A 21,031-nucleotide genomic window follows, 5' to 3' on the forward strand; every position below is an offset into this window, starting at 1 on the left:
GGGATCGATTGTGCTATGACGTGTTCCATGTGGATCTTTTGAACTACCTTCACCTTTTTGCCTCTTCGTAAACCACTTATTAAATGTTAGTGGCATTTCTGAATTGGATGTTGTAATGGTTCTTCAAATGGTATTTGAATACTGATCTCTTAGTTCAACTTAAAAAGAACTAAGTTGCATGAACTTATATATTAAACGTAGCGCATCACCAATATGCGTTAAGTGTATTGTCATGTCGACATGAAAAAGTTGTCGGCTTGAAAAAGTTGTTGACCTGAAATGTTGGACACACCTGTACCCGAAAGAATCATTATCAAGCGAAATATAGGGCCTCGCCAATATGCGCTATGTGTATAGTCATGTCGACCTGAAAAAGTTATCGACCTGAAAAAGTTTTCGGCCTGAAAAAGTTATCGGCCTGAAAAAGTTGTTGACCTGAAAAGCTGGACCCACATGTACCCGAATGAATCATTACACGTGAAACATAGCGCCTCGCCAATATGCGCTATGTGCATTGTCATGTCGACCTGAAAAAGCTATCGGCCTGAAAAAGCTATTGACCTGAAAAGTTAGACCCACTTGTACCCGAAAGAATCATTATCATACGAAACATAGCGCCTCACCAATATGCGTTATGTAACCTAAAATCACTCTTAGCTGCCTATAAAAACCTCGCGCATTTTAGTTATTATTAGCGTCGTAACGAAACAAATAGAAAACATTTCCATTAATTTTTTATTTTCGAGCATTACGACATGTTTGGACGCAATTACGTACCAAGGTGTTACTGTGGCAAACGTGCGATTTTGAAGCCATGTTGGTCAAATTGCAATCTGGGCGCTGACGTTGGATGTGAACACAAGTTGTAAGTTATTATTCTTGGATGAAATATTTTTTAATACTTTTTATATAACATGTTAATTAATAGTCTTGTGTTATTCTCCCATTGGTAGGATGAAAATCAATGTGGTTTTGAAGAATGGTATGATGAACCCATTAATCAGGAATACTACAAATCATGTTTGCTAAACATTTGGAATCTAACTGGTGAATATGAACTCTAGATCGTGAAACTACAAGAACAACTTGCGGTATTGCAGGAGAAACTAAAAGAGGCAGAAGAAGAAAAAAATACGTTGCAAGAAAAATTTAAGTGATTGAAGCACAGGATAATGGGTGATAGTGACTAAACAAACACATTGATGCGTTGAGTGTAGTATTTTATTTTTATTTTGTACGTGTCATGTATTATCTTTAATTGGTAATGAATTTAAATTTTATGTTAAGCTATCATTTTTTTTTGTGTTCTAGTATTAAACTAATAAATAACCCAAAAAATAAAAACACATGCACAAATTATGTAAAACATAAATAATATTGCTATTATATATTTAATGTCATATATACAAATAATAATAAATGTCAATGTGTCCCACAACCTGTATGATTTAAAATATTGGATGGCCTGAGGCGCATCCCATCCCGCCCGGCTACGCTATCAGGACCATCCCCATCACGTCGCCTCTTTATCGGAGGATGTGTTGCAGTATGATAGTCGGTAAGGCTGGCAGACTTGGTAGAAGCGGCCGTTGGTCCATCAGTAACCTACAGAATAATAAGTTATTTTACTATATGAAATATAAATTACTAACGTATGTGTTAGCAAAAAAAAAATTAATGGTCATACCATGGTCTCAACGGGCTACTAAATAAGATCATTTGTCTCCGGCATGTCAGTATCGCACAATGTGGCCTCTATGACGGGGGATGACGATATCTTTAAAAAAATAAAATGCTTTAGATATTACTGACTAATCAATGAGATAAAAATAAATAGAAATAATAGTAATACAAACAAATATGCGCCTGAGTAGTTCCGCAAGGATCTGTCGGAACATCGAGGTGAATTAGAGTAGATGAAGTATGTGATAGATCCTCAGCATCCCTCGGTGATGAGCCATAACTTAGTCATCGCCCACTATGCACCTCTCATGTTGGACGATCATCAACAACCGTCGATGGCTCTGGGGGATCAGGAAAATACTGATCTCACTCCTGTCGCGTAATGGCCGTGTCCGCGATCAACAATGGAGCTGGCGGGGTCACCTGCGAAGTCCATGGCGACAGCTGAAGGCTGAATGGCGGCATATCATTAGGAGCATCGTGTGGCTCAGGATGTTCACCCGACTGATCATCTCTAATATCCTCCATGGGTGCCTCAACGCCCCTTGCTGGGGACCCCATCCTCGCCGACCACCACGACCTCGTGGGACACCCCTTCCTCTCAGGCCACGCCTGCCACGTCTACCACGTTCAGGCTCCACTGGTGGCCCATGATGGTACTCCTCTGGCGGCACATAAGCAGCCTCGTATCCTAAGCGCTCATCATTTCAGGCACGTCTCAATGTCTCGACAGCAAGATCAGTAACCCGACAGCCAAACACGTGCAAAGCTACCGCTCCCTCGCCGTTATGCTGCAACATCTGCAGTCCTAACTGGTAGAACTGATGTAAGCCAATAGCCGGCATAACATGTAAAATATTAATTACGGAAGGATAATGCAATGTTATATGTAAGTATAACAAATAACATACCAGTGCCTCATGCCTCCCGGCGTATGGAATGTACCGACCACCAGCGCGATAAACGAGATTCCCGACGAGAAGTCAGGTAACGCTGTGATACCAACCCATATACTCTTGCTCGTCTTCCGTACGCTCAGGTAGAGGGTGTGGCAGAATCAGGTCATACCTCTAGTCCCAAACCTCAATCTGGGCCTCTAGCTAGGCCAAGTATGTCTCGTCAACCCTGCATCGATCATCCCGCTGGTAATGTGTCCTAACCCAAGTAGGCGCAATAGGTATAAGCTGCGGTCGACCAAACTGGCGAAAGAGTCATTCGGTGGCATAATGCTCGACTATATCGAGACATATCAGTGGGACAGAAGAGCTCCACATAGCTCGCCCGTGGGAGCAATAATCGGGCAAACCAGCTATGAGCGCGTCGATGTATGGCCTCCATACAAACTATTTATTAAACACATATAAAGCCAGGCCAAGTAAACTTATGTATATATGTACTTGTGCGCCTTCAAGCAAATCCAACAAATCCCTGTAATAGGGGAGATGATGCCGAGCCTCGACCTCACGTCCGTAGCCTCGCCTATCAACCCACCTTCAAGCTAAAGGGAGAAACATTGGAGGTGGTGCATCCGGAGTGATCGGTGGTAGAGGTGGCTGGAACTGCAGGAACCGCTCCCAGGCCCAAACCTAATATAGATTGTGGACGTTAAATTTAAGGTATTTTTTTTTTACTATGTATGTTATAATCATGAAAAGAATTGACTATGTTTTCACCTGCAACAACGGTAAAAATCCGGCAACGTCTCTCTGGGTGCCCATGCACGTCCGACACATCTGCCTATACAGGTAACCTAGAACAACTTCACCCCAGCTGTAACCAGGTAAATCATCTAGCCTCTCTAAATGATGTAGTAATCTCAAACTGACTATGTTTCCTGAAGTGTTCGGGAACAGTACACCATCAAATATCAGCAATAACAACAATCTCGTGTGCCGGTCGATATCCTCCGACAGTGAATCATCCGTAATCTCCGCATCCATCGCCGCCAGATGCTTCCATACGAGCGTCGGCTGCAATCGACTGGCCCCACTCAATGTAGTCAGCTCCGCTGGCTGAAAACTGGTAAGCCGCTGCAACATATACAGGTAATGCACTCCTTTATAGTCTCTAAGAGCAAGCGGGTAAGCTACAGGTAATCCATCGACAGGCAGCCCAAAAAGAACCTCCACGTCCTCAATCATGATGGTAGCCTCGCCGATGGATAGATGAAATGTGTACGTCTCCGGTCGCCACCGCTCTATCATAGCCGTGATCAATGCCCAGTCGAACTGCCACTGGCCGATCTCTATGATCCTATAGAAACCTGTATCCTGAAGGCGTCTAACTATACGGGGATGGAGTGGGTAGTCCCTAATGAACTCCCACATATCGTCTATACGTTTGGGGCAGAATGTCTGGGCCAGACACTGCCCATCCCAGATGTATGAAGACCTATGGTTGCCCTGTAGCAACAGTAGCTCTCGAGATGCAGGTCCGGGATGCATAGGGGGAACCTCCATGACGATGTCCGTAAATTGAACAATATTAATTAAAGTATTTTTTTTTGCTCAACATCTTTAAACATATTGCAATATCTTTTATATTAATATTTAATTGATATTTTTAATATATTATTACTTAGGTTGATATATTTTCTATATTATTATTATTTTATATGTTAGTTTATTATTTTATATGTTAGTTTATTATTTTATATATTTGTTTCTTATTTTATATGTTAGTTTATTATTTTATATGTTAGTTTATTATTTTACATATTTGTTTCTTATTTTATATGTTAATTTATTATTTTATATGTTTGTTTCTTACTCAGCTATTTTTGGGTATAATAGAATTAAATAATTAACTTTTATAACTATACATTATATAATTAATAAGCATTCATATTAAAAATACTTAGTTTGACAAATATTGTTGTTTTTATGCCATTTTCTTATATTTGTTAACTAAAATTCGAGAAAGTTTATGTTTGAACTATCATTTTTTTTTCCAGATATTTTTGGGGTTGACATATAATTAAATAATTAATTTCAATAACTACAAAGATAATTTAGTAATTATTCATATAACATATACTTAGGTTGATAAATTTTCTATATTAATATTTCATATGTTAGTTTTTAACATTTTTCCACTAAAGTAATACTACTCAAAATGGCCATGAACAAAGTCAACTACCATTACCTAAAATTTATTATCAGTTTTACTACGCTAAAGTGCACTACATTACAATTACAGGCACAACATAACACAAAAAGGTACTAAACAACAATAAAGTCACATATTAATATATGTACAATAATAAAATCCAAATAACATTAATTATTCATAAAATAATAATTTATCTATTTTACTAATTTTTTAGCACATAAATAATCTAATTCGGATAAAATAATAATAAATTAATTAAATCACAAAACAATCACGAAAAAACATAGACCAAAGTAAAAAAAACTAATAAATATTTTTTATAACAACTAATAAAATTAATTATTCATAAAATAATAATTTATCTATTTTACTAATTTTTTAGCACATAAATAATTTTATTCGGATAAAAAATAACAAATTAATTAAATCACAAAACAATCATGAAAAAATATAGACCACAGTAAAAAAATAACTAATATGCATTTTTATACATGACTTTTACCAAAAATTAGGGCGGAATACCTCGATCTAAAATTTTTTGAAAGGTGAAGATTTGATGATTTGGTGGCCGAAAGGAACAATTCACTACGCGATAACCACTTAGATCCGGTATTAGCTTGCTACAATACGGAGAAGATACACTTTTTGTGGGATGGGTGGGCTCCAATGAATTTTTTTTCTTTAAAATTGGGGGGAGGGGGGAGGGGGAGGGGGGTTACTGGTTTTCTAGTCGGGGAAGATAGAGGCCCGCTTTTTCAAGTAGATATAGCACATATATAGGATGCGCTATATTATAGCGCGTCCTATATGTGCGCTATACCTTCCGCCTTTTTTGAGTTCAAATATAGCGCGGTTATTCACCGTGCTATACCTTAACGGACAAATGTGTCGTTAAAGTAGAGCACGGTGAATAACCGCGCTATATATAAAATGGTACACAGTTTTTTTTTTTTTTTACCTATTTGTGTCTTTTGAGTCCAAAAGAACCACACTTTGATTCCGGACTCTATAGAAATGCATATATCCTTTTTTCGATTAAAGTATTTGCTGTGGGATGGTTAACAGTCGTGGGGGCCTAAAGCCACATTTCAAAGAGAGGCCCTAAGTAAGAATATCAACGACAAATTTTTAATGAAAAGGTATAAAATTAAGGTAGAATAATAAAACCGGCTCAAAGATTTGATAAGATGATATATAACAACATACCTAGTGAAAACCCACAAAGTGAGGTTTGGGGAGGTAGAGTGTACGCAGACCTTACCCCTCTACCTTGGGAGATAGAAATATTATTTCCAAAAGACCCTCGGCTCAAGAGAAAGCATGGCAAAAAAAGGTCAGATAAGGACAATCAATTCAATGCAGTATGAAAATAAAAGTAACGAAAGCGAATAAGCCATGATAAAGTAGTCTAAAAAGGAGCAGTAGCTATCACAGATAAATAAGATTATAATCGAAGTACAAGAAATAATATATAGTAGCAGAAATAAAAGGGTAAGAAACTATATATATAACAAGATAAGTTTATATAATGATATCGAAAAGTGTTGTATTGCTTCAATATAATGATTGCTTCTTGTAATGCTTTGAAGAAGACAACTTTAAGCCGCGGTAAGTTATCGATTGAGAGACTTTTCAATATTGAGAATAAAAATAGTAAAAAAGAGAATGAAAAAGGTAAATATATAAATAATAATGTGGGTCTGTATTAATTGTTAGGATATAAATGAGACAAAAAAATAACTATCCTACCCATGTAAGGAAACAATTTATTAAAAATTATTCCATTCTCTAATTAGTACAATGGTCCTCACATTAAAGTTGTTGTACTTTTGCTCTAAAAATTCTTTATAAATTTTAATGTACACATATTTTTTAATAATACATATACAATAAGTCTTTAAAAAAAAATGGGACCCCAAAAAGTTGGGGCCCAAACGATTGCTTTATTGACCTTATTTGTCTAGCCACCCATGATTCTTCGATAATCTTGGTAAAGATTCAACATTGATTACATGCATTTCTAGTTTTGGCGTAAAGTTTAGAGTTAATTTTATCTGCTTCAAATAATACAACAAAAAAGAAGTGGCATTTCTAGCTTTGGCGTAATACTTTGTAAATTGCAAAGTTTAGAGTTTGTTTTTCCTTGTGTGTAGTAATGGATATTTCCCATGGCGTGTCAAATGAATTAGAAAGCAATTTTAATATTCAGAAGAATCTTTTTTATTTCCCTATTGAATTGTTTAATAGGCACCAGTATCAGCACCTGGATGTGTGAAAATGATATTTCTTTTGTCTTCTAAGATTGTTGATAATTAAATTAACTTATTTGTCTTAGTTATGAATTATAATCTGCTCCGATATATGCACTTTTAGAAACGAAACGCTACCATCCGAATTTAATATTTTGTACTTTGTGTACTAAAATTTGAGAATAGTATGTCAAATATTAATATGGCAATATTTACTTCTTTTAATTTAGGTGGCATTTGTTTTACAGCTTGCAAATTTGAGTTTACAAGCTTTGAGATTTTTTTTTCTTTCAAACAAGTGTTTTTTTGAGCTATTTTTTGTTAAAAGAAATTCTTAAGTTTTTTGAGGATTTCTAAAATCAGTTTAAGGAAATTCTCTTCATAATTAAAGAATTTTTAATTAAAGTATTAAAAATAATTCAGACTGAATTTTGAAATTTTCTACTGAATGCAGCATAGATACAGTCGCACGTGTCAACAACTACCTGAGTCAGCAATTGTGCTGTTTTCACGTGAAAGGGTCCGTACTATCAATAACATGTTCCTTGGACATATCAGAAAAGGTCACGTCAACTATCACGTTTTATTTCCTGCTTTTGAGAAGAGAAAATAGTAGAGAAATTGGACACAAAGCTACGTCAATCAAATGATACGCAACTGTCATAAACTAACAGTAACGGTAACGTTTTGACTTGATATTTTTTTTTAATTCAATTTCCACCATTGTGGTGTAGGGGTTGTATATAATTAAAACCCCAAAAGTGAACATGTGTAGGAAGGGGACATGTTGCCTTACCTCCTCAATTACATATTGTAAGTTGGTACTATCCAACTTAATCTGTCCATGAAACTTACACAAAAGACGCATATATTACAAGTTCTATTAAATCAGTTAGAGAATTAGAAGAGGAACCAAGTTCCTGGCCACAGTGTAATCTAATCATGAACATAATTATAAAAATGATTACAAAATTAGTCATGATTAGGATGAGAGAATTTCTCGACTTGTCTGATTCTAAAGCAGGGGAGCTGGAATTTTTCCATTCTAAATGCTCCTCTAGCCTCGGGTGGAAGATCTTTAACATGCGAATATACTTGAGCATTCAAAATGTCCTGTAGGCTAGCTCAATGTTTGGATGGTGCATCCGCAGACTCATTCCCCTCTCTGTAACAATATTCGATAGCAATATTCTGAGACTGAATGATTTGCCTCATATATGTAATGTCATCTTCCAATTCCCAAGGAGGTCTATATATGCCTTTAAGCATATTAACAACGATCAGAGAGTCCATCCCCAATATAATGTTAGTGATGCCTTTAGTTTTACACCAGTTTAAAATATAGTAGGCCGCTTGAGTTTTCGATTGATTGTTAGTACAAAATTGTAGGGCTTTGGCAAAAGCCATAACAAGCTCTCCATTTCTATTTCTAACAATCCCTCCTATTTCGGCTTTCTTGATGCTATTATTGCTGCTCCCATAAATGTTGATCTTGAGCTATCCATCAGGTGGTTTATCCCATGTTACTGCTCTGCTACATATGTTGGGTCTATATCTTTCTATCTTTTGGCACAATTGACTCCAGGACCATGTCATGTCCACTTCAACACCATTCTTCTTCATAAATACCTTCAAATGAAAAAAGAACCGAGTGTCTTAGTTTGGAAATTAAGGTTCTAAAGTTACCATACCTGATTGAGCAGTTATGTTTCCATAGCTCCCAAACGATGAATATATGCACATCTTGACAAAGAATTTTCAGCATATGATTCTTGATGTTATTGAGGTTCTATTGTCTAAGAGTTAAAGCAATATAGTGAAGGTCATTCCTAATTCCCAAAGATCCTGCAAAAAAATTCCAAGTTAGAAAAATAGTGTCACTTCTTAACATAATATGGGAAATAGTTTCCTCCTTGGGGTTGTTACAACAAGAACATTTGGATACAATAATTCGGCAAAACTTTCTAATATTCGCGTCATCTGGTAGATTTTCTTTAATAGCTCTCCACAGATTGAAAGACATCTTGAAATGAATATTCTTTTTCCATATATCCTTCCAAATAGGGAGGGGGTTCCTAATCCGTCTCAAGATCTCATAAGCAGTAGAACATGAGAAATTTCCAGTAGACGTTTGAGTCCAAATAGGGACATCTTTTATATGTCTATCCCCAATAGGAATTTTGCTGATATGGTTAACCAGACTATTTGGTACTATGTTAGCCAAAAGATTTAAATCCCATAGTTTATCTTTGATGCATTTCCTAATCTCAAAGTTCTTAGGCCTTATGCCATGTTGAATATAAGTACCCAATGGCCCAAGACATGTCCAGTTGTCCCACCAGAAGGAGATACTTCCCTCGTTAACTTTCCACAAGACGTGAGGTTTAATCTTCTTTTCAAATGCATAAATTCTTTCCAAGTAGATGTACCAAAATCCAAGGCTCTAGCCACAGGATGACTTCTAGAAAAGTATTTTGCTTTCATGAACTGAGCCCAGAGATTATCATCAATTCTAAGTCTCCACCATCTTTTGGCAGTAAAAGTTTTACACAAATCATCCAACTTCTTAAATCCAGCTCCTCCTTCCTCAAATGGATAACAAATATTATTCCAAGAGCTCCAATGGTATTTGTTTTTATTTTCAGCTTTTCTCCAGAAAAAATTAGAGAAGTACTTCTCAAGTTTCCTAAGAATAGCTTTGGGAGGAGAGGCTGCATCAAATGTGTGGAAAGCCTGAGATTGTAGAACATGTTTAATCAAAATAGCTCTCCCACCTAAAGAAAAGATATTTTTCTGCCAACCATTAATCTTGAACATAACCTTTTTTGCAATATCAACATAGTAACAAATCTTTTTCCTTCCAGGAAAGATAGAGCAACCCAAATACTTAAACGGAAAGGATTGGTAGTTGTAGTTAGTAACTCTCTTAATCATGTTCTTTCTCTGATCAGAGACATAATTAGAAGTTAGAATGAAACTTTTTTCCTTACTAATTTTCTGACCTGGGGCCTCTTCATATTGATGAAGGGTCTTCATGACCTTCTTGATAGAACATTTGTCACTAGAAGTGAATATGACAATATCATCTGCATAAGCAAGGTGATTAATCCTAGGACCCCTATTGTTCATAGAGAACCCATTATATTTTTCCTTGGTATGGAGATAATTTAAAGCTTTAGATAAAGTTTCAGCAGCAATGACAAAAAGACCTGGAGAGAGAGGATTGCCTTGTTTTAAACCCCTAGTAGATGAGAAAAAACCATATATAGTGCCATTGACAATAATAGATTACCAAACATTAGACAACAGTCTAAGGATCATATTAGTGAAATTTTCTGCGAATCCTATTTTTCTAAGAATAGAGGTGAGGAATTTCCAAGAAACCTTGTCATAAGACTTAGCCATATCTAATTTGATAACCACATTTCCCCTTTATTCTTACTTTTAATGTTCTGGATAATTTTTCGAGTTAAAATGATATTTTCAGTGATGAGACTGCCTTTGATGAAATCAATTTGGTTATGAGAAATGATCTTGGGGAGGAGATTAATTAACCTGTTGGAGACAATTTTGGAGATGACCTTACTGAAAAAATTACTGAGGCTCATAGGTCTAAGCTGAGAAAAGGTAGTGGGGGATTCCACTTTAGGGATGAGAACCGGGCAAGTGTGACTAAACAACTTAGTCAGGATTCTTCCATCAAAAAAGTCTTTAACCATAGCACACAGATCTTGAGAAATAATATTCCAGCAAGCTTGAAAAAATTTACTTAAAACCATCTGGCCCAGTTGCACTATCTGGGTTTAGAGAAAAAATAACCCCTCTCACTTCTTCAGTAGTAGGGGAGAAGAAGAGCATAATTATCATCATGATTAATGACTTTATCAATTCTTTTGAGAAAATTCATATCAGTATTCTGCCTAGGATAGGAAAAGAGTTGACTATAGTGCGAAACTGCAGCTTCAGCTATCCTTTAATTTCCCTAAACCCAATGTCCTTGCTCATTCATGATTCTGTGGAGGTAAGCTTTTTTCCTTCTTTGCCTGATGATGCTGTGAAAGTATTTGGTATCGCTATCCCCCACCTCTTCCCATTTAACATTAGCTTTTTGTTTGAGGATAGAGGTTTGCATATTAGTCCATCTGATTTACTTAGCATAAAGAGAGTAAAGTCTACTTATGTTGATTTCACTATCATCATGATCATAAATAATCACCATATTTTCAATCTGTTGCTCGTGTTCTTCAACTTTATAAAAAATATTTCTAATATTCTCTCTAGACCATCTAATAAGACAATGAGAAAGATTTTTCAACTTTTGGTGCAAGATGTACATAGCATTTCTGTAAGGTTTCTCCTCCCAAAACTCTTCAACCACCCTCAAAGAGTCAGGTTGATCTACCCAAAAATCCAAACACCTGAAATATTTTATAGGAGGAGTAGTTGCTTCAGCACAATTGTAGAGTAATACATTATGATCAGACCCTGTTTTAGGGAGATGCCTCACAATAGCTATAGGGAAACTAGAGGACCATGCGTCATTATAGAAGACTCTGTCTAATCTTTGAAGAATCCTCTTCCATTTTTTCCTTCCATTAGTCCAAGTATAATCACTCCTAGAGTAACCAACATCAGACATACCACACTCATCCATACATTTGATGAAATCAATACTTTTGCTGAGCCTATGGAGATTCCCTCCTTTTTTCTCACTAGCATCCATAATAATATTAAAATCACCACCAATAGACCATGGTATGTCTATCTGATTACTAATTCTAGTCAACTGTCTCCACAAATTCTTCTTTCTTCTAGCCTTGGTTTTAGCATATACCACAGTAATCCATAGAGGTTCATGTTTCGTAATATGCTTAACTTCCAGAGTTATTTGTTGAGATTTATCACTGATTACGTTACAGGAGTAGTCATTATCCCAAAAGAGCCAAAATTTTCCAGAAGAGTTAGCAATGGCATTGGGGAAGCCAATCCTTCTTCTATAATGATGCAATTTATGCTTCTCTAGAAATGGTTCCTAGAACGCAATAAAATAAACTTTGTGTCTTTTCATAAATTTTTTGAGTCCATTGAAAGACCCTTTAGATTTCATTCCCCTAATATTCTAAATGATTGAACTAATCATTAAAAACTAATTACTGGGGAGATTTTTTGCCTCTACCTCTACCTCTAGTACTAGAGGTGGTAGTAGATATTTTAGAGCTTTTTTGAGGTTCTTTGACACCCCTAGGAGATAGACCATCTCTATTAACCACTGCATCTTTCTTGAGTTCCCTTTTAGCTGGACTTTGAATAGTTTTGCTCGTATTTTGTTTTTCAAGATTCTCATTATATCTTATATTGGGATCTTCAGGGATATGATCATTAATAGTGGGGCTCTCTTACTGTTGTTGTTGGTCATTCAACAATTGAAAGGAATTTGTAATGTTGATAGAAGGGACTATTGAATCACAATTATTCTGAATATCCTCAGTTCCTTGTCCTGTAACAATCACTACTCTACTTTAGGACTCAAATTCCTTAGTTCCAGATGAAGTTAATTCATCTTCCACCAAGTCCACCATTTGGTTATTGTTGATCAATGTATCCTCCCTATCATTAGTTTCAAAAGTTTGAGGTGCCTCTTCCACTACTTTATGTTGAGAAGTAGCAACTTGGTCATCAACTCCGGAAGTATGAATGTCTTCCTCCACTGATTGTATTTGAGGATCATTATTCTGAGATCGAGCTTCCTCTCTAGCATCACTTCCAGATGTTTGTAAAACTTCTTCCACTGTCTGCTGATGAATGTCAATAGCTTGCACTTTCTTCTTCTTAATAATAATCTTATGAATAGCCATTATTTTCCTTCTTTTTTTTCTTTTCTGCTTTTGCTTCATCTTTTTTCTGTCTGTCACTTCTTGTATCTTAGTTTCAGCTTGTTCGTTATCTTTCTCAGGATGATCAATACTCTTTTTTTTTATAGTAGCACCCTCCATGTCTTGCTCTTTGGATTTAGGAGCATATTTACTAGTTTCAGCTTGATCCGAGGTTTTGGTAGTGGCAGGGGGAGTGCCTTCCTTATCGATATGTGATTCAGTGTTTTTCTTCTTCTCAATAGCCCTACATTGAATCAGAGAATGTCCCAACCTTCTCCAGTTCTTGTAGTACTTCTGAACACCTTCATATTCTAACTTTTGAGTGAATCCCTTAAGTGGGAAAGCCTCGTCCTCTTGTCCTACCTATACACTATTCGGTTGAGGTTTAGTGATATCTATCTCGACCCTAACCTTAGCCATGCTAGGTCGAGTTCTACCATTAGTAGCCAAATCCATAGATAATGGAGTACCAACTGGTCCCAATATTTGCTTGACATAGTACCAAGTGTGACAATAAAACGACAATTCTGGGAGTAAAACCCAAACATGGACAAGAGGAGAGTCATGTTCTGGCCTAAAATCAGGTGACCACATTTCAAGCCACATTATCATTCCTTCAATTTCTAGAGATCTTCTAAAGTAAAAAATTTTACAATCTGTTTCATCATTGAAATCAATAAAAACAGTGCTATAGTCATAGACTACGATTTTAACCGTACCTTTGATTGAAACTTTTTTCATGAAAGCAACATGGAGGACTTCAATCTTAGGTCTAGTTTTCAAGAATTTCCCAAAAAGTATAATCTTACACTATTCATCCATGACCCCATAATAGTCTTTAGCTTTAAAAATAACTGCAGGCATGCCATTATGAGTAGTTGTGCAAGCTTTAATAGAGGGACATCTATAGTTTACGGGAGCTTTGTTCGTGGTGGTCGAAGTACTTAGGGTTTGATTACCTAGACGCGCCACTGGGGGATCCTCCGGCGTGCCCATGAGGACAGAGCGGTTGCCCAACCGCTAAATTTGGGGTTTTGACTGTTGCTGGTTAGCCGTTGTTAGGAGAAGTCAGAGGGAGAGTTTTTCGGTCACTTTTAGTTTTATCTTTTCTGGACTCATTATTTTTGTACACGGGTAAAACCGTGGCTAATGAATACCCCGATTTCTCGGTGAGGCAAACGAAGCAAGGACATGACTTCAAGGAATCAGAATCGAAGCCAGGAGCCTCTCGCATCAAGGCCAGACCAAAATACCTACCCTCAGAGCTATCGAGACCACGCCCCCGGGTCCGGTTCGAGCTTTAAGACCTTGGAGAGCATTACCAAATACCGCGCATGATTAACGAAGGGCCGTGATATCCGTGTTCAACCGGATATCACGGCGTGAATCTCGGCCCATATCAGCAGTGGATTAGTGATTAGCGTAAAGAAAGATTTTTACCTTTCTTAGAATTATACTTAGGGTAAAACTCCCCTACTATATAAAGGGGAAGCTGATTATTCATTAGAAATACTGTAACACGTATATCAAGGCAATATACATTTGTTTCCTCTACTTCTAAAGATTATTCTAAGTTCTTAGTTTTGTTTATAGCCCTTCATAAGTGTTTGGTCTCGAATCGAAGGCAGGCTAATTGTTTGGATCACAACCGAGCCCGAAATCGGTCTTACTACTGGTTTGGCCATTTATTCCATCTTTAATTTGCTCATCTAAAGCTATTAATTACTTGTATTGAATTAGTTCACATATTCTTAAAATCGCGTATAAGTTCAATTGTTATCCATTTTTTAGGGTAAACAGTATGGCGCCCACCGTGGGGCTAAGGATAATAGCGGTAATTTGATACAAATTTTCATAACACACTTTGTTTTACGCTTGTTCTTTGAGATTTTAATTCCAGGTCAACTTAAGAATGTCAAACTCTCAATATTCTCAATTGAACGTTGATGATAAGTCTGGCCACCATGGTGAAAACAACAATATAGTACCTAACAATGAGGTGCCCCCTGTTGACCCCAACAGAGTCCTAGTTGCGGACCCAATCGATGCCAATTCACATGTGGCCATCGATGCAAATCTGCCGACCGACCCCGAAAATAGTGTTCGTGGAGGAACTCGATCAATAACTTGAGGTACGCACGATGGTGAAGGCAACAAGATCAATCTACGGGTGATCTTCGAAATGTTACAAGCTCAACAGACGGTGATAGCCCAGCTGTAGAACCAAAGCCGCGCCCCAGCAGAGTTTAGCCCAAACCATCCCGGGAAAACTCTCGAAGAAATGAACAAATCATGAAAAGACTGGGTGAAGTTGAGCCCGGGACCAACCCAGAAATAATAAAGATGCTCGAGAAACTAACAAAGCGGGTGGAATCGGGGGAGAAGAAGATTAAAGACAATGACAAAAAAGTAGAGACCTATAACTCCATAGTTGATCAAATCCCAGGAGCACTCCTGAGTTGAAAGGCCTGGATTCTAAGAAATTTGTCCAAAAGCCTTTCCCCCCGAACGTGTCACCGAAGCCAATCCTGAAGAAGTTCCATATTCCCGAAATTGCAAAGTATAGCAGAACCACAGATCCTAATGAGCATGTAACCTCCTACACGTGTGCCATCAAGGGAAATAACTTAGAAGATGATGAAATTGAGTCGGTTTTGCTGAAAAGGTTCGAAGAAACCCTGTCAAAAGGAGCAATGATATGGTATCACAACTTAACCCCTAATTCTATTAATTCATTTGTTATGGTTGCAGATTCCTTTGTAAAAGCGCACGCCGGGGCCATCAAGTTTAAGACCAGAAAATCAGACCTTTTCAAAGTAAAACAAAGAGATAACGAAATGCTCAGGGAATTCGTGTCGAGGTTTCAAATGGAACGAATGGACCTGCCTCCGATTTCAGACGATTGGGCCTCACGCATTCCCTCAAGGACTCAACCCCCAAAGCTCATTGGCTTCACAACAGCTAAAATAGAATTTGATAGAATACCTGGCGGTAACCTAGCCGACGTCCATAACAGGTACCAATCAAAAATCAGAGTCGTGGATGATCAGCTCGGGGCCCCCTGGGTCCGTTTATCCCATCAAAACTAACTACAGGTCTAAGAGAGTCATCGATCATGAACTAAGACCAAATAGAGACCGGTATCAACCGTATAACGGAAATCAAAAGGGTAGCGTATCTGGGCGTAACCCTACGAGAAATAAAAGGATGAACGACCGAGGCCATAGTAGCCAGGGACTCATGAGCAAAAACGATTTCGACAGGCCACTGGGGGCCAGAGAGGCACCAAGATTATCGGAATATAACTTCAATGTCGATGCCGCCAGCATTGTATCTGCCATCGGGCGCATCAAAGATACCAAGTGGCCTCGGCCATTGCAGTCTGACCCTACCCAGAGAGACCCTAACCTGGTGTATAAGTATCATGGCACTCATGGCCATAGGACCGAGGACTACCGACAACTAAGAGAAGAAGTGGCCCGGTTATTCAATAACGGGCATCTACGGGAATTTCTGAGTGATCGAGCCAAAAACCACTTCAGGAATAGGGACTCCAACAAACAGACCAAACAAGAGGAACCTCAGCACGTCATTAACATGATCATTGGTGGAGTCGACATCCCCCTGGGGCTAATGCTAAAGCTCACTAAGGCATCGTGCAACCACATAATGATGCACTGGTAATATCTGTACTCATAAATAAATCTTGAGTTAAGCGTGTGTTAATTGATCCAAGTAGCTCGGCCAATATCATCAGATCGAGGGTCGTAGAGCAGTTGGGTTTATAAGACCAAATAGTGCCCGCAGTTTGGGTTTTAAACGGATTCAACATAGCATGCGAAACTACTAAAGGGGAGATAACCGTGCAGGTGAACACCAATGTGACCATTCAGGAAATGAAGTTCTATGTGATTGAAGGGGATATGAGATATAATGCTCTATTCAGAAGGCCATAGATTCACAACATAAGGGAAGTACCCTTGACACTACACCAGGCACTGAAGTTCCCCACACCGGGAGGGATCAAGACGGTTTACGGAGAGCAGCCGGCTGCAGAAGAAATGTTCGCGGTCGATGAGATGATCCTGATGTCCGCACTCTCGACATCAAAGAACACGGAGCCGGTTAGGAAGTAAGAAGCAAGAAGCAATCAAGGATGATGATTATGGAGTTCCTAGGTCGTTCATCACCCCTCATGATTCTGATGCCACCAAATCAACGGCCGAGGTGCTGGAGCAAGTCATATTGATCGAACACTTGCCTGATCGGAAGGTATACCTAGGCACGGGGTTAACTCCCGAGCTCATAAAAAACTCATTAAATTCCTTATAGCTAACATAGATTCTTTTTCTTGGTCCCATCATGATCTGACAGGGATCCCGCCAGAAATAACCACTCATAAGCTGAGCTTGGATCCGAAGTTCCACCCGGTTAAACAGAAGAGAAGGCCACAGTCCGAAGTCAAGCACGCATTCATCAAATAAGAGGTATCCAAACTACTTAAAATAGGTTATATTCGGGAAGTTAAGTACCCAGATTGGTTGGGTAACATAGTAGTAGTGCTTAAAAAGGGGAATAAATTAAGAATGTGTGTATATTACAAAGGCTCAAACAAGGCATACCCCAAGGACTCTTTTCATTTACCTAACATCGATCACATGATCAATGCGACGACCGGGCACGAGATACTCAGCTTTCTTGATGCCTATTCCGGGTACAACTAAATCCAGATGGACCCGGGCGATCAAGAAAAAACTTCCTTTATCACTAAATTCGGCACCTATTGTTATAACGTAATGCCATTCGGACTAAAAAATGCCGGTGCAACTTATCAACCCCTAGCCGGATGTTTGAAGAACAAATAAAAAAATCAATGGAAGTTTATATTGACGACATGTTAGTTAAGTCCCTGTGAGTAGAGGACCATTTGAAACATTTGCAGGCAGCCTTTGACATGCTGAAGAAATACAATATGAAGCTGAACCCAGAGAAATGTGCATTTGGGGTCGGATCCGGAAAGTTCCTTGGATTCTTGGTGTCCAACCGAGGGATTGAGATCAATCCCGATAAAATCAAAGCTATAGAAAACATCACCATGGTGGACAGTGTAAAGGTTGTTCAGAGGCTAACCGGGCGCATAGACGCCTTGGGCCAGTTCATATCGAGGTCTTCCAATAAAATCCATTGGTTATTCTCATTATTAAAGAAGAAGAATAGCATTTCTTGGACACCGGAATGCCAACAAGCTTTGGAAGAACTCAAACGGTACCTTTCAAGTCCACCCATGCTCCATACTATGAATGTGGATGAGAAGTTGTACCTGAACTTGGTGGTATTCGAGGTAGCGGTAAGTGGAGTCCTATTCCGGGAAGATAAAGGTACGCAATTTCCTATCTATTATGTTAGTAGAACTCTAGGCGAGGCCGAAACAAGGTATCCTCACCTTGAAAACTTGGCGCTCGCTTTGCTAAGAGCCTACAGAAAGTTAAAGCCGTATTTTCAATGCCACCCCATATGCATCATAACTTCTTACCCACTAAGGAATATAATGCACAAACCCGAATTCTTGGGCTGATTGGCCAAATGGGCCATAGAAATTAGCGGGTACGATATCGAATATCGGCCCTGAACTGCCATCAAGTCACAAATTTTGGCAGACTTCGTGGCCGACTTTACGCTGGCCTTAATAGCCAAAGTCAAAAAGGAATTGTTGTTAACCTCTGGGACTTCCTCAAGAATCTGGACCCTCTTTACGGATGGTGCCTCGAATACAAAGGGGTTCGGAATCGGCATCATGTTGAAGCGCCCACGGGTAACGTAGTTAGGCAATATATTAGAACTGTGAAATTGACTAACAATGAGGCCGAGTATGAGGCCATGATTGCAGATCTCGAATTGGCTAAAAGCCTGGGGGCCGAGGTGGTCGAAGCTAAGTGCAACTCCCTCATTGTGGTAAATCAAGTCACTGGGACGTTCGAAGTAAAAGAAGAATGAATGCGAAGGTATTTTGACATATTGCAGGTCACGCTGCATCAATTCAAGGAATGGACCCTACAACATGTACCCCGAGATCAAAATAGCAAGGTCGATGCTCTAGCTAACTTGGGGTCATCGGTTGATGATGATGAATTCAGCTCATGAACGGTCTTACAGCTCATGAAATCGGTAGTGTAAGAAGGCCATGGCAAAATAAACTCAACAAGTTTGACTTGGGATTGGAGAAACAAGTACATAGACTACTTGAAGACTGGGAAGTTGCCTTCAGAACCTAAATAATCGAGAGCTCTACGCGGCCAGGTTCAGCTTGTCCGAAGGTACTATGTTCAGAAGAACGTTCGACGGCCCGCTTGCCATATGCTTGGGGCCGTGAGATACTGAATATGTTTTGAGGGAAGTTCATGAAGGCACTTGCAGAAACCAAATGGGGGGAGGGACAAAGTCTTTGGTTCGGAAGATAATCAGGGCCGGCTATTACTGGATCGACATGGAGAAAGATGCAAAGGACTTTGTACGAAGATGTGACAGCTATCAGAGACACGCACTGATGATCCATCAAACCGAAGAGCTACTACATTCAGTCTTATCATCATGGGTGTTCATGAAGTAGGTAATGGACATCGTCAGTCCCCTGCTGTGGGCACCTGGTAAGGCTCAATTCATACTATTTATGACCGATTATTTTTCAAAATGGGTCGAAGCTCAAGCGTTCGAGAAGTTCCAGGAAAAAGAAGTCATCGACTTTATTTGGGACCACATAATATGCCGGTTCGAGATGCCGGCCGAGATAGTGTGTGATAACGGGAAGCAATTGATCGGCAGCAAAGTAAATAGATTTTTCGAAGATCATAAGATCAAAAAGATCTTGTCAACCCCCTATCACCCTAGTGGAAACAGACAAGCGGAATCATCAAACAAGACCATATTTCAAAATGTGAAAAAGAGGTTGATCGATGCCAAAGGGAAGTGGAAGAAAATTCTGCCCGAAGTCTTATGGGCATACCGTACAACCTCAAAATCTAGTACCGGGGCCACTCTACTTTCATTGGTCTACAGTGTCGAAGCATTAATACCGGTCTAAGTGGGAGAACCGAGACCCAGGTTCCGATATGTGACCAAAGAATCAAACGGTGAGGCCATGAGCACGAGCCTAGAATTATTGGATGAAAGGCGTGAGGCCGCCCTAGTCCGGATGGCTGCCCAGAAATAGCGGATAGAAAGGTATTACAACCAAAGAGCCAACCTCCGACACTTCAATGTCGGGGACTTGGTGTTAAGAAAAGTAATACTGCACACCTGGAACCCGAACGAGGGGAAACTGGGACCAAATTGGGAAGGACCATATCGAGTCATCGGGATTACTGGTAATGGCTCGTACAAACGCGAAGCAAGAAATGGTGTATAACTACCGAACAACTGGAACGTGATGCACTTAAAGCGGTACTACTGCTAAGGTACGATATCATTTACCTTTTTATAATATTGTAAATCGGACTAACATTTGAAGGCAACAACCAAAGGGGAATGTGACCACTAGGTCTGAAAGCACGCATTGCATTCTTTTTTCCTTGAACCGATTTGATCTCAAATGGGTTTTCCGGCAAGGTTTTTAACGAGGCAACAATAAATTATGCTAACTTAGGTTCGAAGATTAGTTTTAAATCGGAGTCAATGGTCGCATGAACAGTATCCGAGCCTTCTCAAAATCGACCTCGAATACTGGGGGCCATCACCTCGGGTTAAGCTTCTTAGCAAGGAAAGAAGGAAACTTTGTGCTCGAACAACCTAGGCTTGGTGGTTAGCATTAATTGTAAGGGACAAACGGTCAAGTGAACCGTGCCCGCGTAGACCACCTTAGCCATAATACAAGCTTTTACACACTTTCAATCATGTACTTTACACATAGAAATGAAATAAAGTTTTCACCTTGCTATTACGTATTTTTTCCTTTTAAAGCATCAAGCCTAAGGGAAATCCCTGCCCGGGGACTATCAAGCCCAAGGGCTACCCCTATCCGAGCCCAAGGGCTACCCCCACTCGGGGACTATCGTCCGAAATAAGTTCGGACAACTCGGGTAATCAAAATAAGGAGGCACAAAACCTATTAGGTAGTGCCTA

The 21,031-nt window shown here is 39.0% G+C and overlaps 2 protein-coding genes across 2 annotated transcripts; both read right to left on the minus strand.

The window, feature by feature from the left end:
- Positions 1-2,390: 2,390 nt before the first annotated feature.
- Positions 2,391-4,142, minus strand: LOC104118241 (protein MAIN-LIKE 2-like). Its single transcript, XM_009629446.2, has 2 exons — positions 3,357-4,142; positions 2,391-2,504 (listed from the first exon to the last, which is right to left on the minus strand). The coding sequence occupies exons 1-2, from the start codon at positions 4,140-4,142 to the stop codon at positions 2,391-2,393; spliced, it is 900 nt and encodes a 299-aa protein (XP_009627741.2).
- A 4,398-nt stretch (positions 4,143-8,540) lies between these two features.
- LOC138893687 (uncharacterized) lies at positions 8,541-12,387 on the minus strand. Its single transcript, XM_070178339.1, has 4 exons — positions 12,226-12,387; positions 11,195-12,075; positions 9,351-10,284; positions 8,541-8,672 (listed from the first exon to the last, which is right to left on the minus strand). Exons 1-4 carry the CDS (start codon positions 12,385-12,387, stop codon positions 8,541-8,543), a joined length of 2,109 nt encoding a protein of 702 aa, XP_070034440.1.
- Between the last annotated feature and the right edge of the window lie 8,644 nt (positions 12,388-21,031).

This window comes from Nicotiana tomentosiformis, chromosome 6 (assembly GCF_000390325.3).
Source record: "Nicotiana tomentosiformis chromosome 6, ASM39032v3, whole genome shotgun sequence".
NCBI classification, from domain to species: Eukaryota; Viridiplantae; Streptophyta; class Magnoliopsida; order Solanales; family Solanaceae; genus Nicotiana; species Nicotiana tomentosiformis.